The 24,574-nt window shown below is 38.5% G+C and overlaps 1 protein-coding gene across 1 annotated transcript in view; it reads left to right on the top strand.

The window, feature by feature from the left end:
• Positions 1-23,901, top strand: part of CPS1 (carbamoyl-phosphate synthase 1) — a 149,747-nt gene extending 125,846 nt beyond the window's left edge. Inside the window, exons 31-38 of the mRNA XM_024124648.1 lie at positions 4,099-4,188; positions 5,607-5,777; positions 8,440-8,514; positions 11,084-11,182; positions 18,065-18,124; positions 18,859-18,971; positions 21,955-22,084; positions 22,805-23,901. Of these exons, the coding sequence (XP_023980416.1) occupies positions 4,099-4,188; positions 5,607-5,777; positions 8,440-8,514; positions 11,084-11,182; positions 18,065-18,124; positions 18,859-18,971; positions 21,955-22,084; positions 22,805-22,903 (837 nt within the window). The 3' untranslated portion in view covers positions 22,904-23,901. The remainder of the gene's footprint in view (positions 1-4,098; positions 4,189-5,606; positions 5,778-8,439; positions 8,515-11,083; positions 11,183-18,064; positions 18,125-18,858; positions 18,972-21,954; positions 22,085-22,804) is intronic.
• Positions 23,902-24,574: the final 673 nt, after the last annotated feature.

A 24,574-nucleotide genomic window follows, 5' to 3' on the forward strand; every position in this document is an offset into this window, starting at 1 on the left:
TTATCTTCCAGGTCACTTATCCATTCTTCTGCCTCAGTTATTCTGCTATTGATTCCTTTTAGAGAATTTTTAATTTCATTTATTGTGTTGTTCATCATTGTTTGTTTGCTCTTTAGTTCTTCTAGTTCCTTGTTAAGCATTTCTTATATTTTCTCCATTCTCTTTCCATGATTTTGGATCATCTTTACTATCATTATTCTGAATTCTTTTTCAGGTAGATTGCCAGTTCCTCTTCATTTGTTTGGTCTGGTGTGTTTTTACCTTGCTCCTTCATATGCTGTGTATTTCTTTGTCCTCTCATTTTGCTTAATTTACTGTGTTTGGGGGTCTCCTTTTCACAGGCTGCAGGTTCGTAGTTCCTGTTGTTTTTGGTGTCTACCCCCAGTGGGTAAGTTTGAGTCAGTGGGTTGTGTGGGCTTCCTGGTGGAGGTGACTGGTGCCTGTGTTCTGGTGGATTAGACTGTATCTTGTCTTTCTGGTGGGCAGGATCGCTTCCGGTGGTGTGTTTTGTGGTGTCTGTGACCTTATTATGATTTTAGGCAGCCTCTCTACTAATGGTTGGGGTTGTGTTCCTGTCTTGTTAGTTGTTTGGCCTGGGGTGTTCAGCACTGGAGCTTGCTGGTTGTTGAGTGGAGCTGGGTCTTAGTGTTGAGACTGAGATCTGTGGGAGAGCTCTTGCCATTTGGTATTACGTGGGGCCGGGAGCATCTGGTGGTCTCTTGTCCTGAACTTGGCTCTCCCAGCTCAGAGGCTCAGGCCTGACACCCAGCCAGAGCACCACGATCCTGTCAGGCACATGGCTCAGAAGAAAAGGGAGAAGAAAAAGAAAGAAAGAAAAAAAAATTTTTTTAATAAAATAAGTAAAAAGTTATTAAAATAAAATTTTAAAAAAATTATTAAATTTTAAAAAGTAATAAAAAAAGAGAGCAACCAAACCAATAAACAAATCCACCAGTGTTAACATACACTAAAAACTAAGCTAAGATAACCATATAAATCAAAAACTAGTCAGTCACGTACAGTAAACCTCAACTCTACAGTTGTTCCCAGAGTCCACCACCTCAATTTTGGGATCATTTGTTGTCTATTCAGGTATTCCACAGATGCAGGGTACATCAAGTTGATTGTGGAGATTTAATCCACTGCTCCTGAGAGTGCTGGGAGAGATTTCCCTTTCTCTTCTTTGTTCGCATGGCTCCTGGGGTTCAGCTTTGTATTTGGCCCCGCCTCTGCATGCAGGTCGCCTGAGGGCTTCTGTTCATCACTCAGAGAGGATGGGGTTAAAATAGCAGCTGATTAGGGGGCTCTGGCTCACTCAGGCCGGGGGGAGGGAGGGGTACGGAATGAGGGGTGAGCCTGCGACAGCAGAGGCCGGCATGACATTGCAACAGCCTAAGATGTGCCGTGTGTTCTCCCAGGGAAGTTGTCCCTGCATCACGGGACCCTTGCAGTGACAGGCTGCACAGCCTTCCGGGAGGGGAAGTGTGGATAGTAACCTGTGCTTGCACACAGCCTTCTTGGTGGCTGCAGTAGCAGCCTTATCGTTTCATGCCCGTCTCTGGTGTCCGCGCTGATAGCCGGGGCTCATGCCCATCTCTAGAGCTTGTTTAGGCGGTACTCTGAATATCCTCTCCTCGCACACCCCAAAACAATGGTCTCTTGCCTCTTAGGCAGTTTCAGAGTTTTTCCCAGATTCCCTCCCAGTTAGCTGTTGCACACTAGCCCTCTTCAGGCTGTGTTCATGCGGCCAACCCCTGTCCTCTCCATGGGATCTGACCTCCAAAGCCTGAGCCTCAGCTCCCAGGCCCCACCCGCCCAGGCGTTTGAGCAGACAATATCTCAGGCTGGTGAGTGCTGGTCATCACCGATCCTCTGTGTGCGAATCTCTCCGCTTTGCCCTCTGCACCCCTATGGCTGCGCTCTCCTCTGTGGCTCCGAAGCTTCCCCCTCCACCACCCACAGTCTCCGCCAGCGAAGGGCCTTCCTAGTATGTGGAAACTTTTCCTCCTTCACAGCTCCCTCCCAGAGATGCAGGTCCGTTCCCTATTCTTTCGTCTCTATGTTTTTTTTTTCCTTTTACCCTACCCAGGTACTTGGGGAGTTTCTTGCCTTTTGGGAGGTCTGAGGTCTTCTGCCAGCGTTCAGTAGGTGTTCTGTAAGAGTTGTTCCACATGTAGATGTATGGGGTGAGCCTGCGACAGCAGAGGCCGGCATGACATTGCAACAGCCTAAGATGTGCCGTGTGTTCTCCCAGGGAAGTTGTCCCTGCATCACGGGACCCTTGCAGTGACAGGCTGCACAGCCTTCCGGGAGGGGAAGTGTGGATAGTAACCTGTGCTTGCACACAGCCTTCTTGGTGGCTGCAGTAGCAGCCTTATCGTTTCATGCCCGTCTCTGGTGTCCGCGCTGATAGCCGGGGCTCATGCCCATCTCTAGAGCTTGTTTAGGCGGTACTCTGAATATCCTCTCCTCGCACACCCCAAAACAATGGTCTCTTGCCTCTTAGGCAGTTTCAGAGTTTTTCCCAGATTCCCTCCCAGTTAGCTGTTGCACACTAGCCCTCTTCAGGCTGTGTTCATGCGGCCAACCCCTGTCCTCTCCATGGGATCTGACCTCCAAAGCCTGAGCCTCAGCTCCCAGGCCCCACCCGCCCAGGCGTTTGAGCAGACAATATCTCAGGCTGGTGAGTGCTGGTCATCACCGATCCTCTGTGTGCGAATCTCTCCGCTTTGCCCTCTGCACCCCTATGGCTGCGCTCTCCTCTGTGGCTCCGAAGCTTCCCCCTCCACCACCCACAGTCTCCGCCAGCGAAGGGCCTTCCTAGTATGTGGAAACTTTTCCTCCTTCACAGCTCCCTCCCAGAGATGCAGGTCCGTTCCCTATTCTTTCGTCTCTATGTTTTTTTTTTTCCTTTTACCCTACCCAGGTACTTGGGGAGTTTCTTGCCTTTTGGGAGGTCTGAGGTCTTCTGCCAGCGTTCAGTAGGTGTTCTGTAAGAGTTGTTCCACATGTAGATGTATTTCTGATGTATTTGTGGGGAGGAAGGTGATGTCCACGTCTTACTCCTCCACCATCTTGAAGGTCCCTCTCTGTCATCTTAAGTAACTTAGGGATGTTCCTTTAGTCTTCTGGTATATGAGGTTAGGCTTAGCTTTTTTAGTGACACTTTCCAATAATCCTGCCATCAGAATCTAGGCAGGCCTCTCTGGCTAGTTGTACGTTGGACTGAATTCTGAAGGTCTTACTTTGCTCTAGAATGTTAAGGTAGCAGGATGCTTTGTAACAGCAGCAACATAAAGGAACACTATCCTGGGATTTCAAACGTGCTTCAGTTTTTTACATCAGGATAAATGACCTCAAGAACTCAGATTTTTCCAAATCTCTCAGAGCTCATTGTGTCATGGACTCTGCTTCCTTTTATAACTGACTAAGTAGCTGAGCCACTCTTGTAAGAGTAATGAATGAGGAGGTCTTGGTTCCAGCAGTCAGTGCTCTCTCTTTGCATGAGTACCTTCTATCTCTGGTTGGATACAGGAATTCCTATATGTGACATGCAGAGCCTCCCTGCAAGGGAACATGTTTCCTTCTGACCATAATATCTACCCTTGCAGTCTAGGGCAAAAGAAAAGCACATAAAAGAAATCTCTCTGGTCTCTTTTCAGTACCATGTAATTTTAGGGCTTGCACTTCTCAGCAGGTAGGTCATTAGATTGATACAGAGTTTGGACTGCAGTTTTGGTGGTGAAGCAACTAGACTGAAAGGATTCCATTTAGCCCTCAAAATAAAACCAGAGTATATAATTGTAGGTAGATAGATGCATTTGGCAGAAAGATAATCCTGTAAGATTATTTGTTCTTTTCCCTGCTATCCTGTTGTGAATATTTAGTACATTTGGTACAAATATTACTTTGTTAATAGAAGCCTAAGAATGGCTTCTATGATTACATTACTATTACTATTATTATTATCAGTGGAGATGTAGTTCTTTGTAAAGAGAAATGAAAGAAATCTAAATTTAAGGTGCTATATTTTTTTTGTTGGTTTGTTTTAAACTAAGGAATGTTCTTTAGCACTATATCATTGTCCTTTTTATCTAGGTGAAGGATGCTACCTGGAAGATAGCAAAGGCTTTTGCCATCTCTGGCCCATTCAACGTCCAGTTTCTTGTCAAAGGAAATGAGGTCTTGGTAAGAAGTGCCAAGGTGTTTGAGAGGACACCACCGCTGTGTTATGTCATGTTGGTTTGTGTCCCTCTGGTACTCTTCTCTGTGAACACAGCCACAGAGCAGCTGAGACCCCTGTAGCTGATTGTGTCTGAGTATGGGAGTTGCACAGCATATAATGCCTGCCTTGTTTGAAGGCACTGGCTCTTAGTGGCACTGATATGTCAGTCACAGCTTTGAAAAGCACTCTGATCCACTGGAAAGAAGATCACTGACTGCCATCTTCAGTACACTATAGATGGATACAGTAACTATCATAAAGTAATCTGTCCAGGTTACTGTAGAATAGTCATAAATTACATGTACTGAAGTTTACTTTACTCCTTTCTCAGAGAAGAAAGCTGTTTTGGATACCATTTACCAAAAAAATAAAAAATGTTAAGTCAGCTAGGTTAGTCTTAGTTAATTTAGTTTATTTAATGTAACTAATCAGTAACCAATACTGATTCCTCACCTACTATGCAAAGTCATAAGGTGGCTACAGAGACGTATAGAGCCCAGTCTCTGCTCTCAAAGATCCACGATTTAGTGAGAACTGGGAAGAAGATGAATTTATAGACAACTATAACATAAGTTAGAATATAATAGCTGCTAGAAGGAATGTACAAATAAAGTGGTATCGGAGGCAAAGAACAGAGAGAGCCTATCTATTAGTGTGTGTGTGGGGGGGGGGATCTGTATGTCTGTGTGCCTGCACATATGTGTATGAGCATCTATTTGACTGTCATATGCCTGATTTGGGGTGGATCATAAAAGATTTCAAGGAAGATTTTGTAATTTGAGCTGGGTCTTAAAGAATAGCTGGAATTTTGACAAGTAAAGGAAGATAGAAAGGACAGTACACATACAATATCTATGGGTAAATTTGGTGCATTTTAGGAGATAGTGACTAGTTCGGTTTATCAATGACCAGCTGATGATGACTAGTTCAGTTTATTATTTTTTCCAGGGACATCATGGAAGGTAAACTTAGAAAGAAAGACTGGGGCCAGGAAAGTGGTACAAGATAACATAGAGGGGTATACTGAGTCAAGAGGATAGAAGTCTTTCAAGGGCTAGACTTTAATCTCATGGCCAGTAGAAATCCACTGAAGGCTTTCTAGTAGGGCCGTGGCATTATCTGAACTCTGCATTAAAACAAATCTGTCAAGAGTGTGTGGGGATGGAATTGTGGAACAGGGATGGGAAAAAGTCAGAGTTCAAGGATACTGACTGAAAGGAAACCAGTTAGCAAAAGTCAAGCAGTGGGGAGAAAAGGAAGAGGCTGGCAAAGCAAGACTGGGCCCCAGTAACAGCTGGAACCAAAGTAGCCAGGAGCATGTTAATATTGTCATTGTCTCTCACCATCCTTTCTCTTCTTTTGAATTTTGTTATCTCTCCAGGTGATTGAGTGTAACCTGAGAGCTTCTCGATCCTTCCCCTTTGTTTCCAAGACCCTTGGGGTAGACTTCATTGATGTGGCCACCAAGGTGATGATTGGAGAGAACATTGATGAGAAACCCCTTCCAACATTGGAGCATCCCATAATTCCTGCTGACTATGTTGCGATTAAGGTAATATTTTCAAAACTCTTAGTCATTTTTTCAGTTCCAAAGAAATGAAAGGAATAATTTTTCATCAAAAATAATCTTGATACTTTCTGAACCTTGTAACTCAAGTGCTAGACTAGGGGTTTATGATGTTTGCTTTGAATGCAGTTGCAATGCAATGTATAGCATTGCAGTGCATGTATAGCATCTTGCAATGTATAGCAATGCAGTTGCTATACAGGCAACTTTATGTGTATTCTTGTGCGTTTCAAAACTTAAAATAATATTTAGAATTACATAACTTCAAAACCAACTAGCTGAGTGACTTATAAACTACATTTATGAAGCTGATGCATAATGCTGCCAGTTTAGTTGGTAGACAGAAATTCTGAACATATCTTCTTGGGATAAGGCTTCAGTTGTGCCAAGACTTCAGGAATGCATGAATCTTGTAAAAGTGTTACCTTGTGGTGTTGGTTAAATGTTTACTGCCTTGGCTTAGTTCCTATTTTCTTTAGTGGCAGAATTTTTTTACAGTGGTACTGTGAGGGCAGTGAAATTGATGGCACCTTTATGAAGAATGACCAGGAAAATTTAAGGTTTGTTCACTAACTTCAAATACAGGCATGCCTTGGAGATATTGTGGGTTCGGTTCCAGACCACCACACAATTTTTTTGGCTTCCCTGTGCATATAAAAGTTATATTCACACTGTACTGTAGTTTGTTAAGTGTGCAATAGCATTATGTCTAAAGAAACAATGTACATACCTTAATTAAAAACTACTTTATTGCTGAAAAATACTAATCATCATCTGAGCCTTTGGTGAGTCATAATCTTTTTGCAATAGTAACATCAATGGTCACCGATCGCAGATCACCATAACAAATATAATAATAATGAAAAAAATTGATATACTGTGAGAACTACCAAAATGTGACACAGAGACATGAAGTGAGTAAATGCTGTTGGAAAAAATGGTGCCAATAGACTTGCTCAATGTAGTGTTGGTACAAACCTTCAATTTGTAAAAATTGCAGTATCTGTGAAGTGCAATAAAGCAAAGCATCATAAAACAAGATCTGCCTGTATATATGTATATTTTGAATAAGAACTTAATAATAAATCCATTGTGTTCCTCTTGCTGCCTCAGTATGCCCATGAACAGAGTATTTATAATAATGACCTTTAACTACCTCACTGGACAGTATGAGGATTAGTGACATATTATGTAAATATATTTGAATTTTTTAGATAAATCATACAAAAAATTAACTTATATTGTATAATATGTTTATGTGACATTTACATACTTTGGATGCCTTCACAGATTTCCATTCCTATGTGTACTAGTGACCTCAACCATAATTGTGTTACAGCTGAGACTCTGACTTCTGACTTTTACAGTGGAAGTTTTAAGTTGAAGCTATAAATAAAAAAATATTTATTAATCTTATTTAAGTTAATAATTTAGGATGCCTTGGATTTTATAGTGCAGTGGGATGGAATGTCACTTCTTATGTTGGGGGAGGGTAACATTTTATTCCTGGAAGCTGTGACACAACATAAATTGTTAAAGCTTTCAGTGGGAATATATGTACATAGGATTTTACTGTTTGAGACCAATAAGAAGTAGGCCCTGAAAAGTATTTTTCCACTGGAAATTCTATATATGAATTTCAAATTCTTGTTTCTTTATTCTTAACCACAGGAATATACACAGACACACACATACACACACATATGTGTATGAAACAATTTCCAGCTAATAACAATACTGAGGGGTAGATACGAATTTTTCAAAATGAACTTCTTTCCTAGTTATCCTTGTGCATGAATCTTGACTTTTTTGTCAAATTACTTATTCACAGTCAATCTTACTATAGTCCTAGTGAGGTGGGTGGATATCAACAGATGAGACAGAGAGAGGCTAGAGGGCAGGAATATATGATAACTTGACTAGGATGACCCAGTGAGATGACCCCAAGCTAGAATTCCCATGATGACTTAGAGGGGTACCAGAATCAAAGAGGAATAGTCTAGGCTAGATAAATGGATATATGCAAGAAACAAGAATTTGATTCTTAGTGAATTGCATTGGTAAAATAAATGGAAAGGAAGCACTGCTATCTATGTTCTAGTTCATATGAAAGTTCTGGGCAAAAGTGTTCCCAATCAGAATGTTTTTCAAAGCTTTTAAAGAGGTATCAACAGCAGTTTAATGTCTCAGACGTCAGCTTGCAGACAGACATTTCTGGCAATGTGGCTTGTTGCAAGTCCAAATAATCAGAACAAGAAGAGGAATGTTTCAGAAGCCTACCAAGGAAAAAGTGTTTGAACTCTTTGTTTGGGGAGACCAATGCCCAATATACTTCGTTTGAAATCACTCCAGTAAGAATATGTGTAAGCCAGATTAGAAACACTGGCCTAGACTGGTCACTGGGGCCCTATTTACAGAAATAATTTGTGATTATTTAACCCAATTTTTGGCCCAAAGCTCAAGGAATTCCTGGAACAGAGGTTTAAAGCCACTTTTCAAGTCAGATGCTTGGACCAAAGAAATTTTTTACATGTCTACTGTAGCCTAAATGAACCCTATGAGAGATGATTCACTAAATATTTTTATCCTCGTTTATTCCTTTTATACCCTTCTCTCACATATTTTTCCTACCCGTTATTTTTGACAGGCTCCAATGTTTTCTTGGCCCCGGTTGAGAGACGCTGACCCCATTCTGCGTTGTGAGATGGCTTCTACTGGAGAGGTAACTAGTTAATGATCCATGAACACTTACATTAAATCTACTTTGAAATCTATGGTTTTATGATCTGAATATAGTAAAGCAAGTTAGTAAGTAGTTAGTGGGATACTTCTTTTGCTATCAGAGTAAGTCTGAAAGGACTTAGGCATTTTGAGCTGAGGAAAAATCTTTGACTTTTGTAGCCCAGAGTCTAAATTCTCACTTATATTTCCACATGTGTCATTCATTTCCACATTACACATTGAGAACATCTTTCAAATATTTCTCTAGATGTCTAGGTAAATATCTTCCAGGTACTTTTATTTTAAGGTTCTCAGGTCTCTCTGTAACAGCACCTCTTGTTCCCTCTAACTTTCCTTGCTACTATGAAATTAGATCATTGAGATTTTACTAGCAATATGTAGAATGAATGTACAGCAGCAGAAAGATAATGGGGCCAAAATATTGGGGGATCTGCAGATATATGCAAAATCCCAGAACCACTTTCAAAGCAACTTTAACCTCCTGGGGATTATCTAAAAACTATAGTGGGACTGGCCACTGGATGTCCCTCTTCACTTGTGTTAAGGACTGTCAGCTGAAGGTTTCTTTAAGAATGTGAAATGTGTTTCTTGTAGAAAGCTGTCAGATTCCAGAGAGTTTCCTACATGTTAGTGCCAGGACATTTTATGAATCACCTAGCCCTTGACAGACTTACTAGGTACAGCCTTCAGATTCTCATCAGTGCACACAGGGGTGACAACATCAGACTGGGAGGCGTCATTGTTTCCTCTTGGTGTTGAGGAAAACCTGAAAGGGGAAAATACCTAAATGCAGCATACACGTGATATTTTATATGGTTGCCTGGTTGCAAGCAAGATCTGTGATGAGAAGCCAAGTGAAACAGGAAGGGAGGCAGTGAGGAATAAATGGCTATCTTGTTCTTATTTGGACTGATGATTGCCTTCTCTTAGCTCCTTTGCTGCTTCTGTTAATAGATGAGAAAACCTAACTTGAAAACAAGGGACTTACATCACATTTCTCTGCTGTTTAAGGAGCTACTCTGATATTCATCGTGATCCCTTGGTCACGCAGTAGCAGGGCTGTTTTCAGCCAGCCCAGGATTCAGATCAGGGAGAGATCTGTTTTCCTTCATGCTGTTTTCTCTATGTGGCAAATCTATCCTCGTTACCGTATCTAAGTCCATCCTGCCTCCAGACATACGTTATTGGAGTTGTTGAAATACGAAAATATGAGAGAATTAGAAATTCAGCTCCCCCTTTCTTGTATCTGTTTCAGAAGTATAGAGAGATAATTCTTCTTCCATAATTAGAGTCATATTTCCAAGTGTCACTAAGTATAATATTACAAGTTCTGTTTTATAACTGAAATCATACTAATAGTTCTAGCTTAGTGAAATCTCAGTTATGCTTCAGAGACATTTTCAGTGTTAAAATGGCTTGTTGTGGGATTAAATAAACCTTTAGCTTTCCTAGTGGTGAGGTGGGAATGTTAGTCCTAATCTTTACTTACATATTTAACTACTTTTTACGTTATTTGTAGAAAACTGCTGAAACCTCTTGTGGGTTGTATATGCACTTACGGTGGAATTGCCCAGGTTCTTTCAGTATGGTTTGGGTTCTGTTAGCTTAGGGTGACATTACTAATTTGGTTAGCCAGTTCTTGACCAAAGAAAATGTTCATTGTGGAGTAAAAAGCAGCATATACTGGTGATCAACTGAAAACCATAGTCATGAGAACTTTCCTTTGACAGTAAGGTAGTCATTTGCTTAAAGAATGAATTTAGCCATCAGTGTTATTTACTCTAATGGTGGTTCTCTACCCGTGCCAAATGATGATGTGCATGGCAGAATCTACTCCTATCATGCTCAGATATACCACTTGTTCTGTAGTTAGTGTGGGCATTTGACTTGTAGTTATATTATAGCACAGTTACCCTAGGGGAAGCCTCTGTATATCCCAACATTATATGTTAATTTGGAATTTTTTTTACTTTAGGCTATAGTATTCAGGACTAGTAGCAAGGTATTTTGGTTCATTTTATGAAAATAATAATAATAATAAAAGAACAAGTTCCTCTGAGATTTTCATAGATTTATTGAATTTCTCTGAAGGCTGGCTTTCTCGTACATATGAAATGACTCCTAACTGATTGATCAGCAGTTATGCATTTGTGCTACTGACCCATGAATTCATGCCCTGTTGCATAGCGTACATGACATATATCGTTATTTAAACGTTAAGTCGTATTAACATTTGGTAACTCACCATATAATGGGCCAGAAGTTGTAATTTGTATCCAAATATCTCACACTAGAATCCAGTTACGTTGCTCCATGGAGTGTTGTTGGATAGAGAAAGAATTGCTTATTTATTCATTATACTTAATTAAAAACACAAGATACATCTGCCCTAGCCAGACTTTTAATCCCTGGATTCAGATTATATGGTCCTTGGGCAACTCAATAAAATCTAGCATAGGAGTCTCTGACTTTTCATTTGTGTTTGTTTTTTGGTAAGGTTGGGTGACTATCATTTGCTTTCTTTTATTTTTTTCATTTATTCTAAACAGGTGGCTTGCTTTGGTGAAGGTATTCATACCGCTTTCCTAAAGGCAATGCTTTCCACAGGATTTAAGATACCCCAGAAAGGCATCCTGATTGGAATTCAGGTAAGTGGTGTGTGGTTGTATGCATGCCTGTGGGCACATGCTGGGAGTTGGTGGGGGAAATGACCTTAATGGTGGTATAGAAGAGGGGAGATTTGTTTAAAGTTCCACTAAAAAAACCCCAGCAACTTCTAGAAAGAATGGACTTGTCTGTTCCCTGATTTTTGCCTTTTCTCATTGCAGCAGCCAGCACAAATAAGTGAATAAACAACCAAAAAAAAAAAAAAACAAAAAGAGAAAGAAAGAAAGAAAAGAAAAAAATCTCTAGTGAAGGGGTATTTATGCTGAACGGGATTTAGGGTAACTTCAAAAGGATTCTGTTCTACTCTTTGTTTACATCTTTTCTATATTTTTATTCTTAGTTCTACCTCCTTAGCCTCTGAACCTAGGCTTTCCATAAGGTTGGGTCTCAACTCTTTTTCTGAGTCTGTGTCTATGTCTATGTCTAGTTCTTTTTCTTGACTTTCCCCTTTGCCAGCTCATTCATGTCTGTGGTATCCACTCTCCATCTAAAACTATCAACTTTAAATCTTTGTCCTCAGCCATCCCCTGTTTCCAACAATTTGCTGGATACCTCTATCTGGATGTCTCAAACACAACACACAGTATTATCCCCTCCTGACCTCTGTTCCTTCCTTCCTTACATTCATTCATTCACATTTCAATTTCTACTAAATGTCAAAGATTCAAAGTTGAAGAAGACATGGGCATTATTTGAGAAATTTTCTTAACCTGACACTGAAAGATGAATTGAAAGTTCTTAAAGGGCAGTGACTTAATGGGCTTAAGAAAGTCAGCACATTCCACAGTGTACTGTGGAAGTTCTTGAAATATTGTTACTTAGTAAACCTTCTAAGTCAAAGCAGGGTGAAGTAATTATATGTGAATATCTTCATACAGTGAGAAGGACATTATTGGTTTATTATTGCAAGTCAAATGTAAATCTTAGGGCAAAATGGGAGCCAGGAAACTCTTATTACTCCTTAGAATATTACTGCAAGAATGTACAAACTGTTTGTTTATAAATTTCCTGAAAAATACTAGATGTTTCCCAACTGATCATTCACTTTTATTTGAGGTTAGTAATTCTTGGAGCCTATAATAACAATAGATGGTTTTATATATCACCCCTGCCATACTTTTAATAAGTTCAAATCCTGCATGGTTACATACAAATCAATAAAAATATAATTAGAATAATACCAGGTATTTTCAAATCAGTGGGTAATGATTATAGATGCTGTCACATTAGAGTGCCTTAATATCAGCAAATTAGGCTCTGGAGACTGGATGGGTAGCAGCTTTGGAGAAGTTTCTGCAAAGACTAAATTGGGATTTTGCTTCATAAAGGTGCCAGAAGGGCGATGGTGAACAGTTAGAACAGAAGCTAACAAGATGAATTGCAATTGCGAAGCTTAATGGCAGCTCAGAGACACATCACACCGTATGAGAGACTCATCACATTATAATGGGTATTAAGTATTATTAAGTCACAAGTTTAAGAGTATTTCTCCAACTTCTAGTTATGGCTTAAAGTTTAATGTGAGACCTGGGGGCATTCAGAGGAGACCATGCCCTTAGTCCCCGTCCTCACAACTAATCATAATAGTGCTAACATTTTAAAATACCACTTTAAGAAGGCAGTGATGTATAAAATTGTGCCTTGTTTGGTTCCAGTGCTGCAGGGAAATGTAAAGCAAAAATTAATTTGATCCCCATGAAGTACTAGTGTGATTTTGGCATCAGTGAACAGAATTTTTGCTTTGTAGGGAAAAAAGGGGGTTTGTAGGGAAAAAAAAGTTTTCTTAAAGCAATGAGGTTTTGTCTATTGAAGTTTTACCTTTTGGTGTATTCTTTTTTAAAGAAATCAATGTTCTAGCAGCTACATGAATTTTTGCAAAGAACTTTCTCCCTGTGCATGCATGCATAATGTAAGGAATTTAAATATATATGTATTTTAATTACAGAATTTAAAAGTATATTTAAAGAAATACTTAAAATTAAAATTATACTTAATAAAATATTTGCAGCTGTGGTAAAATTGATCATTAAGACTCTAAGCCTCTAGAGATACGCAAGAATCATTTTCTAACCTACTTTATGTGGTAGGCAAAGAAAAGCTGCCATCACCAACAGTCAGTATATAATCTCTTCATTATTATATGGAGGATTTTCATTTATAGTGATTTCTTTAGAAAGGGTAGTCATAAATTTAACTGAACAATATGACAGAATATACTAACCCTAGAGTTAATAGGTAAAACTCACTGGACATCTTCTTAGGCAGAAATGGGACCAAATCTACCTAAGCTTCATATTAACTGTGGATAAAGTAATTATAATTCCATATTTCAGGATACATTATGCTTAAGAAAACACATTTTATTTAACGTGATTCCACTTGGACAGAAGAATGCATATAAATTCATCCAAATACATAAAGTCAGAATTGAAAAGGACCTAAAATAGTACTGCTAATATATAAACGGGGTTAAGGCCAGTAAATACAAGAGAAGGCATTTCGTTGAGTTATGTAATGAAGCACTAAGAAAGAAAGTCCACCATTGCATTTTGATTTCCTGAGATAACCATTTATTTAGCATGATGTTATGTAGACTTCAATCACAGAAGAGCCCTGGTAGCCAGCACTGTTGCAGTTAATTTGCTTTATTATTCCTTCATGTATAAATGGGAAGATTGGTCAACATCTATACCATTTATTTGAAGTAAAGGTCTTCTTTTCTCATCATTGCCCCACCCTGACCCAGCTACCTGCTATGAGTAGAAAGATTTAATGGAAGAAACCTTACCTCTAACTTTTCACAGCAGGTTGCAAGAGAAAATTGGGGGAAAAGAGAAATATGGAGGAAAGGCAAAAGGGACGCTGAGCCGGGAAACACTTTTTCTTATTGTTGGTAGTTTAACACATATTTCAAATTTTAATTTATCACTAGCAAGTATCAACCACGTCTCAACATTTAGTAAATAGATCCTGTGTGTGTGTGTGTGTGTGTGTGTGTGTGCGTGTGCATGTGTATATGCTCATTGGTTATATTTCAGTGTTCCTAATTTTTCTTTCTTTTCTCTTTCCTACCCTACTCCTTCACACACAGAGACCCTCTTGTTTCTGCCTTCTTAAAGTTAATCCTATGGTCAAATTACTTGGGAAGTTTGAAATATTCATAACATCAGTCTTGTGTGACTAGGACTTAGGGAAAAAAAAATCAAGATTTAGATTTTGTCAAAGGATCCTTGTCAACTATCATATGTACTGTGTCTCTACCAAGACCCTTTCCATAAGCATAGATCCTAATCTAAGAAAGGCGTAATGTAGGTTTATGTGGCAACAAAATCGTCTTTGATTTTCTTGCAATGTTTCCATCAGGGTTTATTTTTAGTTGCTATGAGTAGGCAATCTGCCTTGTTTTGAAGTTTTCTCGAACACCCTTTAACAATAAATGATTTACTCTAGAGTAGATCAAGAGCCCTCACTGTTTTTTCCCCTCTGATTGGGCTATTCAGTGATGCTTGTGTAGTGAAGAGCACCATCCTGACATCTGCGCTTCAGCATTGCTCAGAAACACAAAGCAAGCATTTTATTTGAAAAAGACAACTCCGAGTGACATGAATAACCTTTTATCTTCAATACAGAATCATTAGGAACAACCATAGCATTGTCAATCCAGACATCCCCGTGGAGTCCACAGGCATGACACAGCCTTAACTTGGCTTTTGGTTCTGTAGCCAGAAGTTGGATTAATGTGAAAATTATAATTAGAGGAAATATTTATGTTTCTCATTTTTAAAAGACTTTCTTCCTTATAAATGTTTTCCAGGAAATAGATCAGCTTGTACTTTTCACCTTTAGTAACAAATGGTTTCCTACCCAGGTATTTTCAATCAGCTATTAAATCTGGGGCTACTCAGGTGCAAGCTGACAGCTGTAATTTCTTTTTGTAGAGAGCCTATTTTATGTGTCACAAATGTTCAATACATGTTTGATAGAAGTTTGTAATGTGACTATGAAAGCCAACACCCCAGACCAGAAGGCAGAGTAGTTCCCTGACTGGAAACTGCCAATACTGTCATGTCGGATATTTATCTTTTCCACCTGGGGAACAACACTGAAACAGCTCCATAATGAGGTTCTGACTGGTGTCTGCAGGTCTTAGAGGATTTACTGACTTATTTTACTTTAAAATGGCAAAGAAAAAAAATTACATTCTAGTACTCCTCCTTCAACCTTTTCCATAGTGACTTTGGCCAAGGTTAATGTGTCTTCACCTCAAATTACAAAATGAGTGAAGAGTGGTCCTCCTATCTCCTCTTCCCTCCTATTCCTAAATGTAAGTGCGCATCAGAATCACCTGGAGGGTTTGTTAAAATGCAGATTCCTGGGATCCACTCCCAGAATTCCTGATTCCATAGATCTGGGGTGGGGCCCAAATTTTCATAATTTAAACAAACCCAGGTGATGCTGATTCCCTAGGGACCACATTTTGAGAACTACTATACTTGTGAAATAGTATTTTAGGAAACTGGTTCAATGTTATTTTATCACATGTTGACCATATATTATCAGTGACTTTTTGCTAGGGGAAAATGTTAGAGATTGAGAATAGTTCATTCAGTACATGATTAATGTATCAATTGGTCAATAAGTGTTTGTTGGTCACCTTTATGGTGAGCTTCCTAATGTACTTTGGTGCTTCCTTAAGTCTGTTCTTTGTTTAGCAGGAGGCCACTATATGATGCTCCATATTAGGGGGGCTTGACAAAATTCAGAGGTTCATTTAGAATATTTCACATATATTTGCTATATTCAAAGCAACTAAAACATGAAGAAAACCTAAAATGCCATTTCAGTCAGTCCCTTGCTTTCCAAGCAGAATCAAACTTGAATAAATGATTATCCTAATTTTCTGCCTAACCTATTCTTAAAGAGACTGCCACATAGCTCATTAAATTGCCCTGATGTCATTGACTTACTCTCTGATTTTATACTTTTTTTTTTTTTTTTATGTCTAGCACTGAGCTTCTTGCATCTAAGCCCATTTCTTCCTGTTGGGTCCTAAGTGGGAATAAAAAGCTACTATCTTGGGCATGGTTAAAATTTGTGTTCTAGAAGGCTGCCATGAATAATCCCTGAGCCTGCCTTAGCTGAGATTCAACCATTTGCATTTATCTTTTCTATTTGCCAATAGTTTCCTCTCATAAAACTGCAGTTCTGGGATTGAGAGGGCCAGAACCTGAAAGAATTTTATATTTGAACATAGTCTTGGGGTCTTTTCCTAGGATTTAGATCTTTTCTCAAAAAAACCTCTGCAAGTAAATATTAGGAGGTTTTGTGTATTAAACATTATCAAAATTGTGCAAGGCTCTTGATATATTTTATCACAATTCTTAGTTTCTCTGAAACTCTGAAATAAGACCATATCCATGATTTTTTTCAACCATTACTAATATGGTTTCTAATAGATTATAAAATATTTTCTAAACCAAATTATGTCATCTGTTTACAAACATTTTATAAATGAAAACAGCCAAAATCTTCTAATTTGAAGCAGAATGGATATGTTTTTAACTTTGTATGATTTTGCATACTCTGTTTAGCTAGGTTACTCAGACACTCATGTTAATGAGGTCAAGTCAGAAGTTGAACATTGGGTAGGCCACTGAGCTTTGCTTTTTTTACCCTGACCACTGTCTTACAAATACTGGCTTTTGGTCACAGGAAGGAGGTATGTTCAGAACTGAGGAACCCTCATGGCAATAGACAGTCCAGGGAATGCAGGCCAGAAACTGGGTGAGTCCAGCTAGGGCTCTAAGAAAATATTTAAACAGTGAGATTGAATGTTAAGTAAGCCTGTCGGGAAGGAAAATATATGTGAGAAGAAAATTTGTTTGTGTTGTAAGTGTGACAGCCAGTAGAGGAACCCAGGCTTGGGAGCTAGGGTGCAGGGTCAGGAATCTCGTCTCTGGGAGGCTGAAAAAGCAATTATTTTTAATGATAATAATAATAATATTTAATGAGAACTATTAACGAGCCAGTAATTGTGCTAAGTTACTGTACTAACACTTACATAGGACTTATTCATTGAAGACCCACATGGCCCTATGATGTAGAAACAGTTACTATTCCCATTTAACAGATGAGGAAAGTACATCATAGAGAGGTTAAGTAAGTCGCCCAAGGTTACACCGTTTATTGTGGAGCCCCAAGAAGCAGATACATTAATATCCTTACTGCTGTTTTATAAATGAGGAAATGGAGGTACAAAGACATTAACTTTTCATACAAATTAATAGTAAGATAGGATTTGAAATGCAGCTTTGTGACTCCAGAGCCCATTCTTTTACTCTTTGCCAAACTGAGTTCCAAATGATTGACTTATTGTAGGGAACGGTGCATGAACTGCTAGGACAGGGCCTAGTTACTGAAGTGCAGTCCAAAGTCGGAATTCAGCAATTAGAATGGGTTGAACAGCAAAACATCCAACAAGGCTGACTTGGTGCTGAGTGCCTAATCCAGGTGACTTTAAATTCTCCCTGACCAGGAAAAGGGTTCATCCAGAACTGGGGTGAATTTGATTCTACAGGCAGAGACTAAGTGGATTAAATAGGGGGTGAGGGAATTTGAGGGGTAAGAAGTAAGACAGTAGAAAGCAAGACAATGTGGATGGAATTTCATCTATATCGGAAAATAAGTAAGAGCTTATACTCACTAAAGGAGAATAAAAGGATAAAACTTGTCATCTTTGAATATAAAGCACCTGGCAACACATGGCATGGCCTTTTATGACATGAGAGGATGCCATACTGCATGACTAAATGAATAACATGTATATCTGGAAAGTGAATTCAGTTAAATTCCTTTAATTTCAGCAATCATTCCGTCCACAATTCCTTGGTGTGGCTGAACAATTACACAATGAAGGCTTCAAGGTATGTGATATTATTTTTTTAAGTTGTTTTTTGTCAGCATTCTATCTGCAAAAAAGAATACTGAAGAATATTAGCGAATAAAATAGCGCAAAATATAACCTCTCCACTTGAAAGATATCTAACTTGATAGTTTCAAAACTTCAATGGAATAAACTAATTAGAAAGACTAGCTTTAAGTTTTAACACAGTTACCACAAACACAATAATATTTGCTGGCTAAAAACTTAGAGAGTTTTGCATACACAGAACTGGGATAAAGTTTCAATGTATTTCCAGATATTTTCCATTTTTCCTTTTCCTGTTTCCATATGAAGTCATAGTTTCCAGGTGTTACAGTTACAGGCAAAAATTCTTTGCCATGAATATCTCCACACAAAGCCTGTTTCTGTAAAACAGAATGAGTCCCAAGGCTCATTGGACCTGTGGTCATGAGGGTTTGTTGGCCTAATAACAATGAATTTTCAGCCATCAACTCTTTATTTTTCTCCTCTACAAAAGCAGTTACAATTGAGGTTATTAAATTTTTTCTTACTGCAAATATTTTAAAAATATTTAAAGTGCCCATGACTCTAGATGCTGAGTCTAAATCTCTATTTCTGACATCATTTTGCGTCTCATATTCACCAGTTTTTTCTGCTCTATGCTTTCAATGACACGTGTGTCCCAGTGGGCGTCTTTGTTCTATGAAAACTTTCCCTGTGATACAGTAACCGACTTTTCCATCTTAAATGCAGCTCTTTGCCACGGAAGCCACATCAGACTGGCTCAATGCCAACAATGTCCCTGCCACCCCAGTGGCATGGCCGTCTCAAGAAGGACAGAATCCCAGCCTCTCTTCCATCAGAAAGTAAGAACTGGGCAGAGTATTCTGAGATAGCAAAACAGATGAAGGATTAACTTTGGGAACTAGTGTGATATAAATATATCACTTTACCCTATTGCAAGTCTTCTAAAAGTCTTCTTAGTCATCCAATTTAAAAGGATGAAATTTGTGAATGATAGTAAAGCTTCCTTCTCATGAACTTTGCTATTACTACAAAACACATAATTCCATATATGTACATGGTGATATGTAGCATCTCTCAAAATGTCTCCTAGTAAGTATCCGTTCCTTGACTGACACCAAGATCTCAGTGATGAGAATCATGGGCGTGAAGAATGTAATGCAGCACTCTGTATTTTATGTCAAACTTATATTGTGTATATCAAGAATGCTCAGCTGCATTTCACTGAGGTTGTACATCAATCAATCAGTCAATTTACTGAGGACTTGCAGCATGCAGGACACTAGGGGGAGTGCTATGGTCATGTCATCTACTGTATTACCTAATTTGCCATTCTTTGATCAGGTTGGTTATTATGCCTTAGGCTATGTCATCATTAGGTTTTTTTGGGTTTTTTTTAACATCTTTATTGGTGTATAATTGCTTTACAGTGGTGTGTTAGTTTCTGCTTTATAACAAAGTGAATCAGCTATACATATACATATATCCCCATATCTCCTCCCTCTTGCATCTCCCTAACAGCCTCCATATCCAACCCCTCTAGGTGGTCACAAAGCACCCAGCTGAACTCCCTGTGCTATATGGCTGCTTCCCACTAGATATCTATTTTACATTTGGTACTATATATAAGTCCATGCCACTCTCTCACTTCGTCCCAGGTTCTTGGATTGGAAGAATCAACATTGTGAAAATGACTCTACTACCCAAAGCAATCTACAGATTCAATGCAATCCCTATCAAACTACCACTGGCATTTTTTACAGAACTAGGAAAAAAAATTTCACAATTTGTATGGAAACACAAAAGACCCCGAATAGCCAAAGCAGTCTTGAGAACGAAAAATGGAGCTGGAGGAATCAGGCTCCCTGACTTCAGATTATACTACAAGGCTACAGTAATCAAGACAGTATGGTACTGGCACAAAAACAGAAATACAGATCAATGGAACAGGATAGAAATCCCAGAGATAAACCCACACACATATGGTCACCTTATCTTTGATAAAGGAGGGAAGGATATACAGTGGAGAAAAGATAGCCTCTTCAATAAGTGGTTCTGGGAAAACTGGACAGCTACATGTAAAAGTAGGAAATTAGAACACTCCCTAACCCCACACACAAGAATAAACTCAAAATGGGTTAAAGACCTAAATGTAAGGCCAGACACTATCACACTCTTAGAGGAAAACATAGGCAGAACACTCTATGACATAAATCACAGCAAGATCCTTTTTGACCCATCTCCTAGAGAAATGGAAATAAAAACAAAAATAAACAAATGGGACCTAATGAAACTTAAAAGCTTTTGCACAGCAAAGGAAAAGCTTTTAAGTTTCATTAGGTCCCATTTGTTTATTTTTGTTTTTATTTCCATTTTTCTAGGAGGTGGGTCAAAAAGGATCTTGCTGTGATTTATATCACAGAGTGTTCTGTCTGTGTTTTCCTCTAAGAGTTTTATAGTGTCTGGCCTTACATTTAGGTCTTTAATCCATTTTGAGTTTATTTTTGTGTATGGTGTTAGGGAGTGTTCTAATTTCATTCTTTTACATGTAGTTGTACAGTTTTCCTAGCACCACTTATTGAAGAGGCTGTCTTTTCTCCGTTGTATATTCTTTGCTCCTTTATCAAAGATACACTGACCATAGGTGTGTGGGTTTATCTCTGGGCTTTCTATCCTGTCCCATTGATCTATATTTCTGTTTTTGTGCCAGTACCATATCTTGATTACTGTAGCTTTGTAGTATAGTCTGAAGCCAGGGAGCCTGATTCCTCCAGCACCGTGTTTCTTTCTCAAGATTGCTTTGGCTATTTGGGGTCTTTTGTTTTTCTGTACAAATTGTGAATTTTTTTGTTCTAGTTCTGTGAAAAATGCCAGTGGTAGTTTGATAGGGATTGCATCGAAATGCAAGAGATTTCTGTACATTAATTTTGAATCCTGCTACTTTACCAAATTTGTTGATTAGCTCTAATAGTTTTCTGGTAGCTACTTTAGGATTCTCTACATCACTTGGTTTTGTAAGACATTTAATTCAGCACACTATGTGAGCCTTCAGGAACACCATTACATCAACACTTATGGAGCTATGTGGCACGGGTACATGTGAGATAATTCTCAGGTGCTACTGGATGTTACAGCCTACTGAATGGCTAAGTCATACCAAATTCTATGTGATATACTATTTGATTGGGCTGTTAAGAAAGTACCCTAAAATTATTGTCAAATTAATAAAAGAAGGGCACATTGTTCCGACTTTAGTAGACTTCTAATGATGCTATATGCCCTCCTTAGGGCTTTGTAAAACAATACTTCATGCTTTTGACATTTTGATTAAATGTCCCCTAGTGTGTGTAGTAGCCCAGCAACAGAATGTGAAATGTTTTAATTTAAAATCAGGCGACCTGTATTTCCACGCCATCAGCTAAGGCACTGGGAAACAGGCAATGAAGTAAAGTTGATCTGAGGGGGGAGTATGGGGGCCAAATGGCCTTCAGTGCTGGAGGAACCACCTCCTGTAAAATAAATAATTGTCTATCAAATTACCAATTCTTGCTATGGATAGATAGCATTTTAAAGACAAACAAATATTTCCATTCGATTAGTTAGGCATTCACCAGAATTCTTTCAAGAACACAACAAAAATTTATAACCCCCAAATGTGTGTAATTTGTACATCTGCTTAGTAATAAAGGAGGGCATGTGTCAATCAACTCAGTATGGCGTGGACTTGAATAGATAAGAGAGTAATTTACATTAGTATTTTTAAAAACTAATTATAAAATATACATAGTCTCCTGCAAACTTGTGTTATTTTGTTTATTCCTCCAGGTTGATTAGAGACGGCAGCATTGACATGGTGATTAACCTCCCCAATAACAACACTAAATTTGTCCATGATAATTATGTGATTCGGAGGACAGCTGTTGACAGTGGAATTGCTCTCCTCACTAATTTCCAGGTATGTTCTTTTTCTCAAAGATAGCCTGCCTGAGGGTTTTTATTTCTGCACCTCCCTTAAGAGTGCACATCTCTCTTCTCCCTTCTTGTAACTTTCAGAATGGAGAAGAATTTCTAAATAGAATCTAAAATAATGGTCTATTTTGGTAGGTCATGGCCTATCTGAGACAGTTGGTGATCAAAGAGTTGAGATAATAAGAAGCCATGGATAGCCATGGTTCTCTCATTACTCATACAATTGTCCTTTAAATAACATGTGTGGTGTGGCATGGAATAAAGATACACAATTTTATTCCATCGTGTCTAAATGAAAGCCACCACATAAAAGCAACAGGTTAATGATCATTGAAGATCCAGATACAGTGCAAGCACTTGTCCAATTCACAGGAAATTATTGCAGGAGGTATGTTCCCTTGTACTTGGACATGACCCACCAGATTTATCACAGGGAGAAGAATTGTTTGTCAAGACTCGTTAACTTTCTGCCCATTTTTTTCCCCCTCAGTCAGTTTTAATCCCCATGGGGGGTGGGGGGAAATAAGCTTATTCATGTTGAGGTCTGAGATACAGGAGAAAGTCCCCATTAAATAAAAATGTTTGTGTCTTCCATCTCCTGCCCCTTTGAAAACTGGGAACAGAAACTGACTTTTCGCTCCTGCTTCATTAAACATTCGCTTTCATTTCATATGGGTTGCTAAGATTCCTACCCTTATATTTTCAGGTGACCAAACTTTTTGCGGAAGCTGTGAAGAAATCTCGCAATGTGGACGCCAAGAGTCTCTTCCACTACAGGCAGTACGGTGCTGGGAAAGCGGCATAGAGAAACAGATGCCCCATCTCCATTCTTAAATCAACCTAAGCCACTTTTTTATCTAAAGGAACTGATTCGCAACTTTCTTTCCCAGAGACTAATATTGATATCAAGGTTTATTTCAGTTTACCTAGTTATGCCTTCACAGTCTCTTCTTTCACAATTAAATTGTTGTCAGTCACTTTTTAAAAACCTTACTTAGAGAGTCCTTCCTGAGTAACTTCTTCATGAGAATTCCTTCATTTACTAATGCCTTATTTTGGGGGGGCTAAGTTTACCTACATGCTTCTTTGCAGCTAACATTTTATGGTGCTGATTAACGATGATCAAGGTCGAAAAAGTTGCTGCTCTATCTTCTGAACTCTTTCTATATATACTTTACGGACACTATTGTCATTGTTTTTAAATACCATCTGCCATACTCAGGACACTTTAACAAAGGCAGAATACTATAAAAATGGTTAAAATGAAATATGGATTTAATTTATGAACTCCTCCATCATGATGTTTGTGTTTTGCTTCTTTTTAATCATCATTCTCTCTGGCTTAACCAGGCATATCCTTATCCCATCCCACAGTGCTGAATTTGAGAAGTGTGACAGAGGTCTTTAAAGTATGGATTTCTTTAAAGGACACTGGTTTGCAGTTTTGTGTTTTGTAGTATGTCAGCAGATGGTGGATACCGCTGAGGTGGTTTATTCTTGTTTTCGTTTGGATTTGTAACCTGAGCCAAGTGAAATCTTCAGATTTATGCCATCTCTACACCCCCCTCCTTCCTGCCAACTTTGGAATAACTTGGAAGTTATGTTCATTCCCTTCAGATTATAGATTCTTTTGATCTGCTGAGTCCCACGCTGCGATGAGAGTTTTTACACATTTTAAGCACAAGGTCCTTGTTCCTTCTACATATAAGAAAAGTCCTTCCTACAGGCAGCCTTTGTCACTTTTAAACTTTTTGTGTTATTACAAGCGCTCTAATTGTGAACTTTTAAATAAAATACTATCAATAGACAAGACATTTGTATTCTTGCTATTATGTGTTCATTTATATTTACATTGATACACAAAATCTGTTCATTTCTCTGATGAAACAGGTTTTTGGGCCAAGATTATATCTTTTTTTCTTTTTCTATTCAAAGCCCTTAGGGTATGAACAAATTAATATTAAAATTAATGAAGCTTAAACTGTTACATTTCTCTCTTTTTTTCTCCTCCCATCCCTTGCTTATAAATCTCATTAAAAGTTTATTATCTTTTTATGTCGTTATATACTACCCTTGATCTGGATCCTTTCAAACATACAGCTATAATCACACACTGACTAATGATTGCCACACATATATAATAAACTAAACTTTTAAAAAACATCTTGTGTAACACAGAGAAAAGCACTTGAACCCAGTCAGAGGCTGATCCATATCATCTGAAAGATAGTGCCAATGGCCGTGGTGATACCATATCCCAGAAATACCACCTAAAACATGGGAAATTTTTGTGAAATTTCTAAGATAATGAGGACATACTAGCTTTTATCCTTTCCCTTGATATAGATCTACATGAAGGCTTTTAAAATTTATTTTCCCCTTCTTTCCCTCTTGTTATCATTGTGGTTGAGACCTTCCTTACCTCTTCCCCATAATATTATATTAATATACTCCCTGATCATCGATTCATTCACCT

The sequence above is a fragment of the Physeter macrocephalus genome, chromosome 2 (assembly GCF_002837175.3).
Source record: "Physeter macrocephalus isolate SW-GA chromosome 2, ASM283717v5, whole genome shotgun sequence".
In the NCBI taxonomy this organism is placed as follows: Eukaryota; Metazoa; Chordata; class Mammalia; order Artiodactyla; family Physeteridae; genus Physeter; species Physeter macrocephalus.